Source organism: Gopherus flavomarginatus, chromosome 3, assembly GCF_025201925.1.
Source record: "Gopherus flavomarginatus isolate rGopFla2 chromosome 3, rGopFla2.mat.asm, whole genome shotgun sequence".
Taxonomy (NCBI): domain Eukaryota; kingdom Metazoa; phylum Chordata; order Testudines; family Testudinidae; genus Gopherus; species Gopherus flavomarginatus.
The window spans coordinates 255,591,105-255,608,481 of NC_066619.1; the positions used below are offsets into that span (position 1 = coordinate 255,591,105).

Here is a 17,377-nt window from a genome sequence, read left to right on the forward strand (position 1 = left end):
TTGTGTACAGTGTGATCTGAAAGTGAAAACAGGCGTTCATATGGCACTGTTATAGCCGGCATCACAAGATATTTACGTTCAAATTATGATGAGAACAAAGAAACAGAAGAAGGGAAGAACAGAGCTGGGGTGTTTCTGGGGCAGGCTCAGGCCTTGTGCTATGTCAGGGTTGGGGGCAGCCTTCCCACTGAATTCGTGTTGTGGGGGGAGCTGCATGGTGATCTCCCAACTCTGTGCAGCCAGTGGCTTGTGCTTCCGCTGCCTTGCTGGCGCCTCCACATTTATGTGACAAATAAAATTTCCAGAATTTTGCAATGCTGTGTGCATAATTATTTTTTTGGCACAGAATTTTTAATATTTTTGGTGCAGAGTTCCCCTCAGGAGTGTATCTTGGACTTCTGAATTTCCATTTCCATGTCCAAAAGCTAATTCTCTCATTTGTGTTTTTATTTTTAAAATACCTTTCTTCTAATCCTGCTGTCTGTTCCAGTTGCCCCCCCCCCTCATTTCTTTCATTCTTTTAAAATATCTATCTTGGAATGGCTGCTAATTGTCACATGCTTCCTTACCTCACTCAACATTCTGTTCTTGATCCTCTCTGAGCTGGTTTTTGTTCTCATTCTAATGAGACAGCCTTCACTAGTTTTTAATGACTTGCTTAGAGCAAACTCCAAAGGTCTTGCATCTATTCTTATCCCTCTTGACTTATCAGCTGCTTTTGATGCTTTGAAAACTACTTTCTGTGCCTTCACTTTAACATGCATGTTTTGTTTTGTTTGTTTTCTAATGTAGGATTCCAATGATTTGCCTCCTGCTTGCTTGATACATCATGGGAGTGTATTCTCTAAAGATACTTATCTGACTAGAATGCCACTCTTGAATCTGTGCATCTGCGCTCAAGCCTGATGGGAACTCCCATAGCTCAAACTAATCCTCAAGCTACACACTAGTTTTCCAAAGTTCGGTTCGCTTCTAACCACATTGAGCAAATTAATTGCCATGAAACCTCAACCAATGGATCATCAGCATTAGTCCCAGCTTGATGCAAGGCCATCTCACCATTATCCTCTTATCCTCCACCATATCATTTTCAATAGTATCTGTGTTTTGTTTAAAATATAACTTGCTATTAAAAAAAAAAAAGTCGTAAGGTGACTTCCTCTGAGGCACTGACTGCCAGTGGACTTTGGACCCTCCAGCATTGTCCATGCCATCTGGGCTTCATGCCCCTTTCTTTCCTTAGAACAGTTACAGCTGGGCCAGAGTGCATTGTTGTGGCTGGAGGTTTCAATCCCATTTTTGTACTGGTGCCTGGTTCAGAGATTCTTTATTGTTTTTCTGCTTGCCTTGGGCACAGTTATTGGAGAACTTTTTCACTCATTGGTACCCATCAGGATGGCTTGAGCTCCCTCTGTTGCCATACACTGCTATGTGCTGGCATAAGAGGGTGGAGTTGCCCCTCACTCTCCTCAGTTCCTCCTTCCCCCTGTGACAGTTGTCGGAAAGATCTTACAATAATTAGTCTAAATGCTTCCCTCCTTTGTATATATAGCTTCTTATTGTTAGGAATTAGTTAAGTTAGTTTTAGCTAGTTTTTGTCATAGGTCTTTTGGACTGTGTTTCATTTCTCCTTGCTGCAGCGATGCCATGCTCACCAGGGTTTAAGTCTTGCGGAACTTGCACTGAACGCAAGCTTGTCAGTGACCCACAACAAGCCTGTTTAAAGTGTTGAGGAGGCTCCCATATCAGTGATATGTCAGATCTGCAAGGGTTTTGAGCTCTGCTCAAAGAAAAACAGAGCAGAAGGCTCAAGTGTCTATTTATGGAGGCAGCATTTTGGCCCCTATCGGACTCAGTGCACACTTAGAGCACCCTGAATACATCGTCCTCAATGAAGAGCACGCCAAAGACGTCTCTAATCCCTCTGGTACTGAAGAAAAGGCTTAGACCTTCCTCAAGCTTGGTACCAGACTTGGTCATGTCTGTGCCTAAGCCTAGTAAAGGCAGAGGCTAGGAAACATGCTGGGGAGAGTCTCTGACTGGAGCAATCTTCACCTTAAAAAGAAGAGTTTGTTACCTCCCAAGCCTGTGCCACATCTGTCGAGGGTGTCCCCTGAAAGGTCTCTGAGTCAAAGCCACTAGCCACTGACACTGGCACTCCCATCTACCCTGGAGGCGTATGCAGCCACAAGAGACTTAGCTTCTCGGTGCCGGTACCCTTGGTGGTGCAAGAAGGGTCAGAGTTGGTACCAGTGCCTGTGGCTCCTAACTTTCAGTGCCATTAGCTACCAAGCCTCTGCAAAGGCTGGTGCAGTCTAAGGGCAAGCCTCTACTGGTTAACCCAATACCTCCTTCCCAGGGCTTGGGGTACCTGTCCCTGATTGACTGGTTCTGTCCCCCACCCCCAATATCAGCCAGTTCAGATGCTTCATCTTCAGACTGAGAGATACATTTGTCTGTGTCTCATCCAAGACAGAGGACATACCCTCCATCAGAGACTTGGGAACATGGGCAGTGCAGCAGTCTCAACACTGGCTTGCCCCTCCTCCTGAGGGACAATGGCCCAACAAAAGTTGTGTCCCAGTCCAATATCAGTGGCCATTCTGGGCACTGTGAGTCATTCCCCCACCCACTAGGTCTTCCTCTGCATCCTGAGTGACATGGCAACATTGACTTATGTCATTCAACACACCAAGCTACACCTTAGAAAGCTTCTTGCATGGCTAGCTGCTATATACATCTCAAGTTGAAATCATCTGGGCAAGGTGATTTGGGTGCCAACGTCAGTTTTATCATTCCTGGATTGGTGGACTCTATGAACCTGTGTGTGGGGAGGGGTTCCCATGTCATGGGGATCCATTCATCAATAGGGCTCCGCTTTCTGGCTGCTCTGGTGATTAGCTCCTTCCAGGTGCTGTATCCCCTATAGTGGTCTTTCTACCCATCTCTGCAACTCTAGGTGCTTCTTCTTCATGACTTGGCCCTCAGGCCGGGTCACTGCATGTTTCCCCCTTCTGGGGTATCAAACTGTCCCAAGCAGTCCACGCTCCACTAATTGGTCTGTGCCGCTTCTCCAGTGGCTGGTAGGTGAACCTGGACCCACCCTCTGCTCAGGGTTCCAACTCGGACCCTTTCATTAGCAGCCAAGGTCTGCCCTATCCTGTCCCTTGCTGCCTTTCCCCAGAGCCATTCCTACTTTTCTGCGTTTGCCAGCCCAAACTCCCTCCTACCAGGGAGTAACTGTAGGGTGCTTGCTTCTGTAGACCCAAACACACCTCCCTTTTCCCAGGGAGTGACTGCAGACTACTTCTCTGCAGCCCCCCAGCTGCTCTCAGCTCCTGGGCTTTCTACAGTCCCCTCCTGTTCCCATCCAGCTGAGCCTCATCTGATTAATTGCTACCCCTTCGCTCCTCCTCCAGGGGAAGCCTGGGCATTTAATTGACCTACCTAGCCACCGTAACCTCTTCATGTCTTGTGTCAGGTAACTTTACCCCTCTCCTCCCTACCAGCTCTCCATTTTAGTTACAGATGCATCAGACCTGGGTTGGAGAGTCCCTGCAGACTGATAGTCTCTGGGCACCTCAGGATCTAATGACTCTCAGAAATATCAGAGAGTTAAGATCTGTTCAGCCTTCCTCCAACATAAAGCAAGAAAGAGCTTGCTGCTTCTAACAAACAACTTTGCAACCATGTTTTACATAAACAGACAGAGATAGGCACGCTTCAGACAGCTCTGACAGGTGTCAATCTGCCTCTGGATCTTTTGCATAACCAGTTCATCTGAGTTGCTTACCTTCCAGGGAAGCAGAAAACATTGGTGGGTTGACTGAGCAGGACTTTCTTCAATCACCATGAGTGGTCTCTATTTCTGGATATTGACAAGTCCATCTTCCTGCTCTGGGGAACTTCCCAAATTGATCTATTTGAGGTCTGATTTACACTCCAGAGTTAAGTTGATGCAAGGCAGCTTATGTTGACTCAACTAAGGAAGCATCTGCAATTAAAATTTCACTTGACCAACGTAACAGCTCCACTATGCCGATTTAATAACTCTACCTCCATGAGCAGCATAATGTCTAGGTCGATGCAGTGTCAGTGTAGACACCTCATTGCTTATGTTTGTTACTGATTTTCAGGCGCTATCCCACAAAGTCCCACACCAATGGTACAATCAATAAAAGCACTTCTGATGAGGATGCGCACTGAAGACACAAGGAGTAAAGTGTAGACACATGCAAGCGATGTGATTAATGTGGCAGCTGTATGCCGACATAAGTTAAGTCTGCTTAATTTTATAGTGTAGACATGGCCTTCATTTCCCAGACCTGAAGAGCTCTGTGTAAACTCGAAAGCTTGTTTCTCTCTCACCAACAGAAGTTGGTCCAATAAAAGATATTACCTTACCCATCTTGTCCCTTCAACAGTTGTGGCAGTTAAGAGGAAAAGGATAAGAAGAGAAGGCACCTTGAGCAGAGGAAGAACTCAGGGAGGGACAGAAAGTGGGATAGTGTCCACCTGCAAGAACAACAAAAATAGCAGATCTTTAGGATCACCCCTTACCTCTTCTCCTGTGTCCCCTGACACAGGGTATGGGGAGCCATCACATACTGAACAGAGTTTGAGGGGCTTGTGGGGAGGTATGGGACCTGTTGTGGCCATTTCAGGTTTCATTGAGGATCCATACTTTAGAATGCTTTCTCAAATTTTGGAATTTTTCCCTTCACCGTTTTCATATATTTTTGTAATATCAATGGTGGAGTCTTGCGTATCGTTTTTTGCAATGTTGCATTTTAATGAAACATTACATATTGATCTAATGTTTCTATGCAACATACAAGACAGAGTAAAGGATTTCATAATTTTTTTTGCTCAGTAAAAGAGAGAGTATTTATTTAAAGGTCGCTTGAAAACTGCATGATCATTTTTGTAATGCTGATAATTGTCATGTCAAATATAAGCCAAAGTACATCAGAATGCACACGAAACCTAATGGTGCCTGGTTGTCCGTAAGCTTTCTTGTAGAATTATCGTTGGAAAAACTTACATCATTTAGATGCTGATCCTGCTATAATACCTGGTATATTGAACTGTATGTAAAAAGTGTGTTTTTTACCTGGTCTAAACTGGAATTGTTTCTTCAGTCAAGCAGTTTAGAAACTAGGCGTTTGCACCATTCATTACTTCTGTGGGCCAAGATCATTGTACAACCAATGGCTTCTTGCATTCCTCTATTCCCCCACAAGCCCCATCCCTTCCATCTCTATTTCAGGGACTCGTTACAACCCCTTCTAACTCTCCCCTGTGAAAGGGATTCTGTGTCCTGCAGTATCCCCATGCTAGGGGCTGTGTGTAGCCCCACTTCCCTCTGTCCCCAATTCTTCCCTCATACCAGAGGCTCTGTGTGTGTCCCCATGTCCCCTATGCCAGGAGTTCTGTGTGCATTCCCTTCCACCATACCTCTCCATTCCCCCCCCCCTCCACCTCACCACGCTTCTCTCTCTCTCCTTCAGGGTGTGATTATTTTGAAACTTTATTGGCAAGCTAGGGATAGCTGAAATGAGGGGTATTAGGCTGGAATGTGATAATGACTGCCATCAACCAGTTCTTTGATCTATGCATCATTACAGAGGCAGTTGAAGCTGCTATCTCTGCTAACCAGATGTGTTCCAGGGTCTCCATGTGTCATCCATTTCCCCCTTCTGTTGGTCCGATTCTTTTTTCACCACAATCAAAAGGGTTCTGCCCACTGATGCTTAGAAAATTTCGCTGAAGTGTTGGAATTGATTGGATGCAGTGTTCCAAAGTTATTGTGTTACATCCAAACAGAAATGCTAGCAAGTTGAGTAGAAGACCTCATAAACTTGGCCTTATCATACTATGTTTATTGATGCTACATATAATGTATTACTATTATCTGTTGCGATAGGCAGGTGGAGGACACATGATCTGATCCGGCATGGCAAATGATTCAATATCAAGCTTTGACCGTCTTTGTGACACCATGTTTTACCTTAATGAGACCAGAACTGACAGCTTCCTCCAACTTGCTTTTAATGCTGCTTCGGGACAGACTACCAGAGATCCTCTAAATATGGTGCAATCAACTTCACTTAAGGCCATTCACTTTCACCGGAGCACCGAGTCTATATCACCCCTTTGATATGTCTGATCTCTGCCTACTCTAGAGGAAGCAGGAATTTGAGTTACAAATTACTTGAAGTGACAAACTGTGTGTTGTCCTTCTGAACCTGATTGAGCAATTTCGGGCCAATGTTGGCTCTTACTGTGTGTCCAGTGCCTAGTACAATGGCACTACCATAATACAGATAAATATTTTATTTGGAGTTGACAATTGATTTTTTTTTTCCAGATATAAAGGAGAGATTCACCAACTATGTGCTATTATTGATAGTATGTCTAAGAAATATGGAGCAGTTCTCATGGAATCCAGGTAATGACGCTATTGAAAAACATGTAATTTTTTAAATTATATACTTGTTAGTATGTAATTACAATAGTACAGGTACACATGTAAGGCAATCATACATACCAACACAGCAATCTGAAAGTCAAAAAGCTAGCAGTACTCTTAAAATCGGACTCCTATGATCTCAGATCACAAGATCTGAATAATCTGTTAACTATTTCATTTTCTGTGGATTGTGATTCCATTGATTCCAATGGAAGCATATCCCCTTGCACCATAAATAAACATTGATGTGTTTTGCAACGTTTTGAGTTACATTTTTTATATTTTTGAATCTACCAGTAAGAAATCCTGTTAGAAAAGTGTAGTTATTTTCTTATGCTAGCAAGAAAGGAACCAAGTATAAGACTGAAAATGTATTTCCATCTTGATTTTAATACTAATTAAACTTTTTGTTATTTTTAAATGCTTAATTCAAATAAACATTGGTGTTTGTTCTAATGTTGCAGGCTGGAAATGTGTTTAGTGATGTAGGGCCTGATTCTGTGCCTTTTTCTCTAGGACAAAAGGTGTTTAACGCATGTTGGCCAGCGGATTTATCTTAACCAGATAACATGTTAAGCTGCAACTGCTTTGTCTACACTAAGTTTTAACACATGATAGCTATCACATGTTAAAAAACATACCTTTTATCCTAGTGAAGATAAGGCCTTACAGTGCGGGGTCTAGCACAACAGAGCCTGATTCTCCGTAGGGCCTTTGGGAGCTATGCTAATACAAACAATTCCCCAGAGTAGATACTGTGGTAGGAATTCATCTCTAATAGTCACCCATTCATTTCTGAGATATAAATATAAATATATATAATGCTTTGTACTTTCGAAAGTTTGACTGCTGTGCAAAGCAGTGATTGCAAGTTTTCTTTACTTATGGGATCAAATTGTACAGTATAACTGATTTTTAATCTTTTCTTAACCTTCAGATCACCTTTGGGTGTTGTTTCCAGATGTTTGCATGGTCATTGCATCAGAAATTGCAGTGGATATTGTGAAACATGCATTTATAACAAAATTCAATGACATTACAGCAGATGTAGGTATACTATTGGACTTCTAAACATGTTTGCTCTAGTTATGGTTTACTGTGTTTTTAAGACCGCTATAAAATGTAGAAAAAGATTGAGTCTAATGCAGAAAATGTTGTAGATTATGTTTTTTGATATTAAAGTTAAAAAAGCCATTTCCTAAAACTCCAGTAATTATTTTCTTATTAACAGTGCACTTTTGAGGATTAATTTAATGTGCCTGAAACACCTTTGCTTCTAAATTCATAGTTCCAGATCCATAAATTAAACTTGTGACTGTTGTGTAACAACCACAATTCACATAATTTGCAAATCATTTTTGGGGCAGTTGCTAGGTCAGGAAAACATAACGGTAATGTTTATATTTTACTTTAGTCACCCAGAGCATGTACATTTTTCTAAACAAAATGGATTGTGAGATACAATTCATGTTTTAGAAAAATCTTTTTCTCTGTGAGACTATTGATTCTTTCTGTTTCAGTGTATTTTTAAAGATGGAAACTGAGATCAGAAATATTTTTTCCCTTCTGTCCCTGCAGCACTGAATATAAAGTAGGTTAATGTTGGTTTACCATTCCTGTAATTTCTTGGGGCATATATAGTATGAAATTTGTTTTATATTATATGCTAACATGACATATAGACACTACACATGCTGTATTTGTCTTAGGCCTGGTCTGCACTAGAAAATTGTCTGCTTAAATACGTCACTCAGCATTGTGAAAAATCCACACCTCTGAGTGGTGTATTTAAGCCAATCTAACCTGTAGTGTAGGCTGCTAGGTTGAGAAAAGAATTCTTCTTTGAGGAGTGACCCTGTGGGTACTCCACTTTAGGTGTCTTGACACCCTGTGGTTGTAATAAGAGATTTGTGGTAGCAGTGCCCAGTTGGTCCACACATGCTCCGTAGCCGTCTCACACCGCTCCAAGCAGTTACATAGCGGTGCACAGGCAACCATACTCCAGTTTCTCCTCTGCTGCCTTTGGCTTGAGTTAGAGTGATCAGCAGTGCCCTCTCTTACTTCAGAAAAAATGTATAGTAGATAATTCATCATAGTAGTGTTAACTTAGTTGTAGTTAGCTTCCCTATCCCCTTGGCCTACTCTAATTTCTTTAATTTCAACAAAAAAAATTTTTTTCCAGTCTACCTTCCCTATTCACCCATCACTCCAGCAGGCCTACAGCCTTAGCCTCAAACAGGGTGTACCCCTGTTTTTCTCCAAGAGACTAACTCTCTCAGGCATGCCAGGCTCAGCTGCTTTTAAACGCTGCCTGACTTGTACACTTTCCATACTGGTCTTTAACGGCCGCGCTCAGCGTGTCCGCTGCCTCAACAAGACGTACATTTACTTAAAAGTGCCCACACTGCAGAAAGCTGGCAGCTAAGACAAGAAAAGCCAGAGATCTCCAAGTGAAGCTCCTCATGGAGAAATTCCTCAGGGCAGCCACCAGCCCCTAATCCTGAGTCCAAGTCACTTCCTGGCCAACAGTCGCCAGCGGCAGCCTCTGATAGGAGCCCTGCTCCAACAACAAAAGCGTGTTGCTAAGGAGCCTGCTCCTAGAAAGGCTACAAAAAAAAAGTGGTCGCAGACATCCTCGCACCAAGAGTCACCCAAAAGAAAGTGCTCTCCAACTGAAAAATCTACCGCAGTATTGACAGCACCGAGAGCGCCGGACCACAAGGCACTGGGAACGTCTGGCACCAAGAGTTTCCGACAAGCTAAAGACACTATATGGGCAGGCTCTAATGTAGGTTCACACACTAAGGTGAAACCGTCCAACTCAGCATCCACTGAGATCTCTGCCCAAGCAGTACAATGGCACCACCTGCTGTACCTATGCTGAACAGCTATAAATGTTCGGCACTGGCAGTTTCAAATCATGCTCCTGGGCTGTCCACCATGCCATCTACAGCACCGAATCTCACGGTACCGCAGCCAGGGCCGGCTCCAGGCATTAGCCGACCAAGCATTTCTTTTTGGTTCGGCAGGGCGGTGCTTTGGGAGGAGGAGAGGTGGTTGGTTCAGCAGAGCGGTGCTGGGTTTTGTTGTGTTTTGATTTTGGTTTGGCGGGGTGGCGCTCAAGTTTTTTTGTTGTTGGTTTGGTGGGGTTGCGCTCCGAGCATGGAGGGGTGGGGTTCTTTTTGGTTTGGCAGGGCGGCGTTGAGGGAGTGTTTCTGGTTCGGCAGGGCAGCACTCGGGGGGGGGGGGTGATTTTGGTTCGGCAGGGCAGCACTGGGGCTTTTTGTTTTTGGTTCGCTGGGGCGGCGCTGGGGCGGGAGTTGTTTTTGGTTCAGCGGGGTGGTGTTTTGTTTTGTTTTTGTTTTTTTGTGCTTGGGGCAGCAAAAAAGTTAGAGCCGGCCCTGACTGCAGCAACTCCTGAGGCATGCAGACCTGATAGTGCTCTCAGTGCCTTAATCTCCTCTACTCGGCACCTAGGGCACCCCGTCCAGATCAATACTAACCGAGCTGACTACTCCCTGCAGATCAACCCCTCTTATCTCCACTAATGAGGAAGAAGAGGATGATGCAGTAATATACACTCCTCACCCAAGCCAGGATCATCTCATAACCTACCACCTGTGGAGACACGAGGATGGAATAGTCACCCATGGGCACCGCCCCCATACCATTCCCACCTAACTGGTGATCGTGGAATCCATGGGCAACCAAAACTGCAGGCCCCCTAGTCTGCCTAGGTCCAAAATAGCCCGGTCCCTTCGCCAACCATCACAGCACCCTCAGAAACACAAGAGGAAGACGCTGAAGAACCCGAGGACATAGCCATACATGACACTTCACCACCTGCTTACCTCTCATCTTCATCACCAGATGAAACTGAATGCCACTACCCCCTACTATGGGGGATGATTTCAAATCTTTTCAGAACCTCTTCAGAAGGGTTGCTTAATCCCTAGGCTTTCCATTTACACAGCTGCCAGAAGCCCAACTTAAGCTCCTGGACATACTCCAGGCATCCCCATTGGCAAAGAGAGCCCTGCGATAAATGATGCTATTATGGAGCCTGGGAAAATTATCTGACAGACTCCAGCTACTGCACCACCTTGCGTAAGAGGTCTGACAAAAAAATATTATGTGCCAGCAAAAGGAGCTGAATTTTTATTTACACATCCTACTCCAAACTCCTTAATGGTGGAGGCAGTCAATCAAAGGGGAAACAACACCAGTCTTGAATGACCCCATATGATAAGGAATGGAAAGGCAAGACCTTTTTGGGTGGATAGCCTATTTTTCAGCTACAGTTCAGTTCCACAAGCTAACTATGTGGCCCTGCTGGCTAAATATACACACAATCTGTTCTCCAAAATGTCAGAATTTATTGAAAATTTGCCAGATGATAAAAACAAGAAAAATATAAGACACACATTTGAGAGGTGTCTCATTGCCAGGACAATCCTACAGGACTCCCTTGACTCTGCAGACATGGCAGCATGATCCATTGCCACATTCGTGATCATGCACCGTGCATCCTGCCTCCATCTTTCTGGATTCCCAAGGGAGGTCCAGGCAGCAGGTGAGGACTTACCCTTCGAGGGTCAAAAACTGTTAGCTGACAAAACTGATGTGTCCTTACAGACCTTAAAGGACTGCAGGGTGACCTTAAAAACTCTGGGCATCTACGTACCTGCAAACAAAAATAAGGCAGGTTTTACAACCAGAGATTCCGGGCTACAGCACACTCTCAGCCCCAAAGACAGTACAATCAACTGCTTAAACAAAGACAGCATAGACGTTGGCAGAACTAAGATCAGCCTTCGATGTCTCAATCATTCACCTCTAGGCAATCATTTTGAAGATGTGGTCAGGGGCTTGAGGCCTCCACACTCTCTGACTCTGGAATCAGAAGCAGTCCACCACCCATTCAGAGACCACCTTTCACCATACTACCTAGTCTGGATCACCATCACAACAGACAAATGGGTTTTAGAGATTATCCAGAAGGGTTACTCCATCCCCTTTACTTCTATCCCACCTATCCACATCTCTTCCCATCCCTTTTCAGGGACCCCTCTTATGAGCACCCATTACAACAGGAAATAAACCACCTTGTCCAAGTAGGTATCGTGGAACCCATACCAGTGCAACACAAGGGAAGAGATTTTTATACACATTATTTTTTTCCTAACTCATAAAAAGACTGCTGGGTGGAGACTCATCCTGGATTTACGAAAACTCAACAAATTCATGAGAAAAGAACGTTTCAAAATGGTGACTCTAACTACAATAATTCTGGCATTAGAGAAGGAAGATTGGCTCTTGGCCCTCGACCTTCAGGACACTTATTTTCATATTACAGTCCACCCATCAAACAGAAGATTCCTGAGATTCACCCTAAGGAAACAGTATTTCCAGTACAGAGTACTACCCTTCGGCCTTTCCACTGCCCCAAGGGTTTTTTTTCCAAGGTTCTCGCTGTCATTGCAGCTCAGCTCTGCAGACAAGGAATGATATTTCCATACTTAGATGATTGCTTTATAAGGACACCAACGCAGCAAGAAGCAATAAACACCACACAAAAGTCCACACTGGTTCCTGTCCAAAAGGTAGAATTCATAAGAGCCTACCTCGATTGTCTCACAGCAACAGAAATGTTACCCCAACAATGCTTTCTCACTCTAGTAAACTTAAATTCAACGATGATGGACAGCCCACAAACATCTGCCAGAACATGCGTACAACTCTTGGGGCATATGTCAGCAAGGTTTGTTGTAAAATATGCCAGACTCCACATGAGATGTTTGCAGGCCTGGCTTCGAACAGTATATATACCCCACAGACACACTCTCAACAGATGCCTCACAGTGCCACGCAGAGTAAGACTCATTAACATGGTGGACACAAACAAAAAATGTCTGGTCAGGGAGTCCCTTTCCAAAAAAGAACTCCAACCATGACAATCATGACAGATGCTTTCCTAATAGGTTGGAGGGGCATATCTACTCAACAATACAATCCAAGGCCACTGGTCCTCAGCAGAGTCCAACTTGCACATAAATTTACTGGAGCTAAGGGCAGTCCGAAATGCATGCAACCCTCTAATTTCTCCCTCTAATCAAGAGCAATGCTATCAAGATCCTCATGGACAATAGAGCATGCATGTTTTATGTAAACCTCCAAGGGGGAACACAGTCATACTCCCTGTGTACAGAAGCAGTACACCTTTGTAATTGGTGCATAACCAACAACATAGAGATATCAGCATCCTATCTGCTAGGATGTCAGAATACAACAGTGGCAATTTTTCACAAACCGACAAGTGGGAGATGGATCGAGGAATTGTCAATTCATATTCAAACTATGGGGGATCCCCACCATAGATCTATTTGCAACAGCTCAGAATGCCAAATGCCTAAAATATTTTTCCAGAGTGAAATTGGGACTCTACTCTCTAGGCGACGCTCTCCTCATAAAATGGGAGGTGCCACTGATTATGCATTTCCTCCAACTGTACTTCTAAGCAGAGTCATTCACAAGATCGGGCAGGACAAGTCTAGGGTCATTCTCAGTGTACCCACATGGTCCAGACAAATGTGGTTCCCATAGCTGCATCAGATGACAGTGAAACCACCTTGAACCCTTCCCTTAGTACCTAACCTTCTATCACAAGATGTGGGATGCGTCTGTCACCCCAACCTTGCAGTACTCCACCTTAAGTCCTGGTTACTCCATGGCTGACTGGGGTCGAGAAGGCCTGTTCTGAGGAAGTAAAAGATATATTACTGAACAATCGGAGACTTAAATACAAGAAAAACATATCCTTAAGTGGAAACAATTCTGAACATGGTGCCAAGACAAACAGATCTTACCACAGTTGGCCCCCCTACCGAGGATCCTCAACTATATACTGGGACTTAAAAATTCGGGGCTATCCACAAGCTCCATCAGAGTACACTTGGCTGCTATTACCTCCTTCCATGGCAAGATGGACAGAGTCACTATATTTGCTCACCTGATGATTAAATGCTTCCTTGAAGGCATTGAAAACACTCATCCCCCCCATGTGGGACCTCACCTTGTTCTGCATGTATTCGTGGGAAAACTGTTTGAACCCCTTCCAACTTCCTCTTTGTTGCACTTATCAGTGAAGGTGGCTTTCCTCATTGCCATCACGTCCACAAGACGGGCGGGAGAATTAGGTGCCTTAATGGCACACCCACCTTATGCAACATTCTTTAAATATAAAGTAATCCTAGGACCACATCCTAAGTTCATACCCAAAGTCACCTCCCCCTTTCATTTAAATCAACTCATTTACTTACCTATATTTTGTCTGAAGCCACATGCGGGCGGGACGGAGGCCTCACTCCAGACACTGGATGTTCACAGAGCATTAGCTTTCTACATTGAAAGAACAAAAGAGCAAAAACATTTAGAAAATCACCTGGACTAACAGAACTCTCAAAATCAGACTATCCAAATGGCTATCTGGATGTATCCATTTGTGCTACCAGAACAGCAATTTACAACCTCCACCAGGAGTTCGCGCACACTCCACTAGAGCACTGGCAGCATCTGTAGCCTGTCACTGACATTTGCAGAGCAGCTACTTGGGCATCACTCCATACTTTCACTAAACATTATGCTTTAGAACAACAATCAGCATCAGATGCTCACTTTGGACTTAAGCATTATCCACCATCAATAGACCAACTCCGAAATCCCGCTTCTCCACTGATGGGCACTGCTCAGCAGTCACCTAAAGTTGAGCACCCACAGGAACACTCCTCGAAGAAGAGGAGAAGGTTAGTCACCTTGTGCAATAACTGATGTTCTTCAAGACAGTTGTTCCTGTGGGTGCTCCACTACCATCCCTCCTCCCCTCTGTTTCAGAGTTTCAGGCCAATTCTCTGAGGTAGAAGGAACAGGGGGATGGTTGCCTCCACACCATTGTGTAACTGTTCAGACCAGCATGAGTCGCTACGGCGCATGCGCGGCTCACCTGGGCACTGCTACCATAAATCTCTGATTACAAGTGCAAGGCATCAAGACATCTAAAGTGGAGAACCCACAGGGACAGCCATCTTGAAGAACCTCAGTTACTGAACAAGATGAGTAACCTTCTCTTCTGTCCACCCAGCCTACTGCCTATTGGGGAGGTGGATTACCTATTCTGATGAGAGAACCCTTCCCGTCAGTATTAGTAGTGTCTACACTGAAGCATTACAGCAGTGCAGTTGTGTTGCTGTATCATTTAAAGTGTAGACAAACCCTTAGAAACTGATGTGTGGACTCAAGTGCCCTTTGTAAATTTGAGAGATGTATTAGCATTTTCTTCTCACTACCTAAATCCTCTTTTAAAGAAGCGAGGTCAAAATTTCCTAAAGTAACTACAGTATATGGTGTAGAAACAAGTTTAATAGATGCACTTAATAAGCTCCCTTATGCCAGAGGCATCTATGCATGCCCTACTTTCATGTAAAAAGTACAGAAAACAGGAATAATGAAATGATAGCCAGAAATACATTTCAATGTGCTGAATCAGTTATAGACCATCCTGCAAGGTTTATTATTTAACACACTCCTTTACCATATTACATGTAGATTCTAAAGATATATAGCCATTGCGCCTAATTTTCAGAGGTGGTGAGCACATGCAGTGCTAATTGAAGTTTACTGGAGTAGCAGGTGGTCAGTCCCTTTACCCTTGAAATAGCTATGTTTTCCTTAGTGTCTGAAAATATTGCTTTCCTGTTTTCCTTCCCAGCTGCCTAATATAACATTCTATGGGATCCTAGGTCAGCATATGATTACAAGTTCAGTTATTTGTTTCACTTGAGTCTAATACTTTCACGCAGCTTCTAATTTAAACTGTTAACTAAATGTAAAAATCATAGTCCTTCAAACTACAGTACATCCTTTTTACTTTGTGCTATTGGCCTTAACTCAAAAAGATCTGCAATTTAAATGAATAATAATAAGACCACAGAGATTGTCTTGTATTACTTTATGGTGCTGCTAATTGTTTACAAGAATTAATTAGGTAACCAATACTTGACATTTACATAGCGTCTTTCATAAAGAGACTCCCAAAACTGTGTGTGTGTGTGTGTACACAAAACTAATTCCGTCACTGAAATGCAGTCAACACAAGGTGCAAGGCACAATCATTAAGCAGGATGCAGCAATGCATTACAACACCTAACTCAAGAAAATGAAGGGCACTATATCAAATTGATATTATTGAGGATATTTTGGATAGGCAGAATGGCTGGATGCACAAAAGGAGTTAGATGCATAAGTCTCAGTTTCAGGATCTCTGCAATGTAGAAAACTCCCACTGAACCCCGTAGGTGCCTTAACTGGCACCTAAATTTTTGCTGTAAAAGTTCCATATATACCTATGTTTCTGCCTCTGAACAAGCACACTGCAGCCCCACTCTAGGTGTCTAGACATCTTTCTCTCACCTAAGCCCCAGAGCAATTCACAAACCAGGAGAAGATAGGCATTTGGGGCCCAATCTAGTAGGTGCCTTCTGAGCTCACCTGCTGGACTAGCCTCTCATGTGAGTTAACACAAAATAGACCAGGATGGGGAGTAGAGGAGGAGGGAAAACCTCACTCATAACTTTTGGCCCAGTGATTAGGGTAGTCACCTGAGGGGAGGGATTTAAACAGGGATCTGCCACCTCTCAGGTGAGTACTGTACCATTGAATTATAGGATATTCTGATGTGGGGGCTCCCTCAGTCTCTCTTGTTGAAATTGTTCCACTATGAATATATACATTTCATGTTTTTTTCCCAGTCTCTGTCTCTGTGGCCCAAAAGAGACACTAATTATTTATCCGAAATGCAACAGACATCTATCCTGCTGAAGCTAACTCCTTTTTTGCATCCAGGCCACTATAACTTCCTGTTTAGAATTTGGCCAGAACATGGGGTTCCTCATTCCTAAATCCTCTTCCAGATATCCCACTTGGGTTTTAGTTGCCACGTTAATCATCATGGCAAAATATACATGGCCAGTTGGCTTAACACAGTTATTAATACCGTATTGGTGAATCTAAAATCCAAAAGTAAATGTATATACTGTAATCTAATTGTATCATGTACAGTTGTATATTTTAGAAAATTGGCTTCTGTTTGCTCATGTGTATACAGTATTGTCCTTACTTATGCAGCGGTATGTACCTCCATGAAACAGCAAGATTGAATGCATCAGTTCCTGCACAAATATTTTATCAATGAAATCCTGTTGCTGCTGTAAATTGTGATCTCATGTAAATTAATCACACATCCAATCTGCTGGATTTGTTTTCCCAGGTCTACAGTGAGTACAGAGCCAGCCTGGCATTTGACCTTGTTAGCAGTCGACAGAAAAATGTAAGCGTGAAAATAAAAAGGGCATGTTCTTTTATTAGCTGCTGTCATTGTTTTCAGTACAGCACATGTCAGTGCCAACAGATATTCAGAAAATTGTTCTCTTCTATAACACTGAAATTATATCCTGCTATTGTGCACGTACAAAACGAAATGAATATTGCACCATGATCTAGCCACATAACTTCTGTTCAGTTCTTCAGTTTTCTTGCAGTAAATTGCCTTTTATTTTTAAGAGCAAACTATGCTCGCACAGGTTTAATTATGTGATATGTTGGAAGTAAACTGGCTAAACAAGTTTAGCAGGGTTTTCCTGGAGTAATTTTGAACTACCTGCAGCCTTTCATAAAATAGATCTATTCTTCCTTCCCATTTAATCTTAACTATAGTAGGTCACCAAACAATGCTATCTGTACAACATTCATTGGTAATTTTCCTACTGCCATATGAATTGCCTATGCAAATCCCTCGTGCCCTGCTTGTTACTCCTACATCGTGGATCTGCAGAGGCAGTACATTCAGAGAAC

At 43.4% G+C, this 17,377-nt stretch overlaps 1 protein-coding gene across 4 annotated transcripts in view; it reads left to right on the top strand.

The window, feature by feature from the left end:
- TAPT1 (transmembrane anterior posterior transformation 1) overlaps positions 1 to 17,377 on the top strand; it is a 106,444-nt gene that overhangs the window by 70,551 nt on the left and 18,516 nt on the right. For all 4 annotated transcript variants that reach the window (XM_050947721.1, XM_050947722.1, XM_050947723.1 and 1 more), the window contains 3 exons: positions 6,371 to 6,451; positions 7,410 to 7,519; positions 16,794 to 16,853. In XM_050947721.1, the coding sequence (XP_050803678.1) occupies positions 6,371 to 6,451; positions 7,410 to 7,519; positions 16,794 to 16,853 (251 nt within the window). The remainder of the gene's footprint in view (positions 1 to 6,370; positions 6,452 to 7,409; positions 7,520 to 16,793; positions 16,854 to 17,377) is intronic.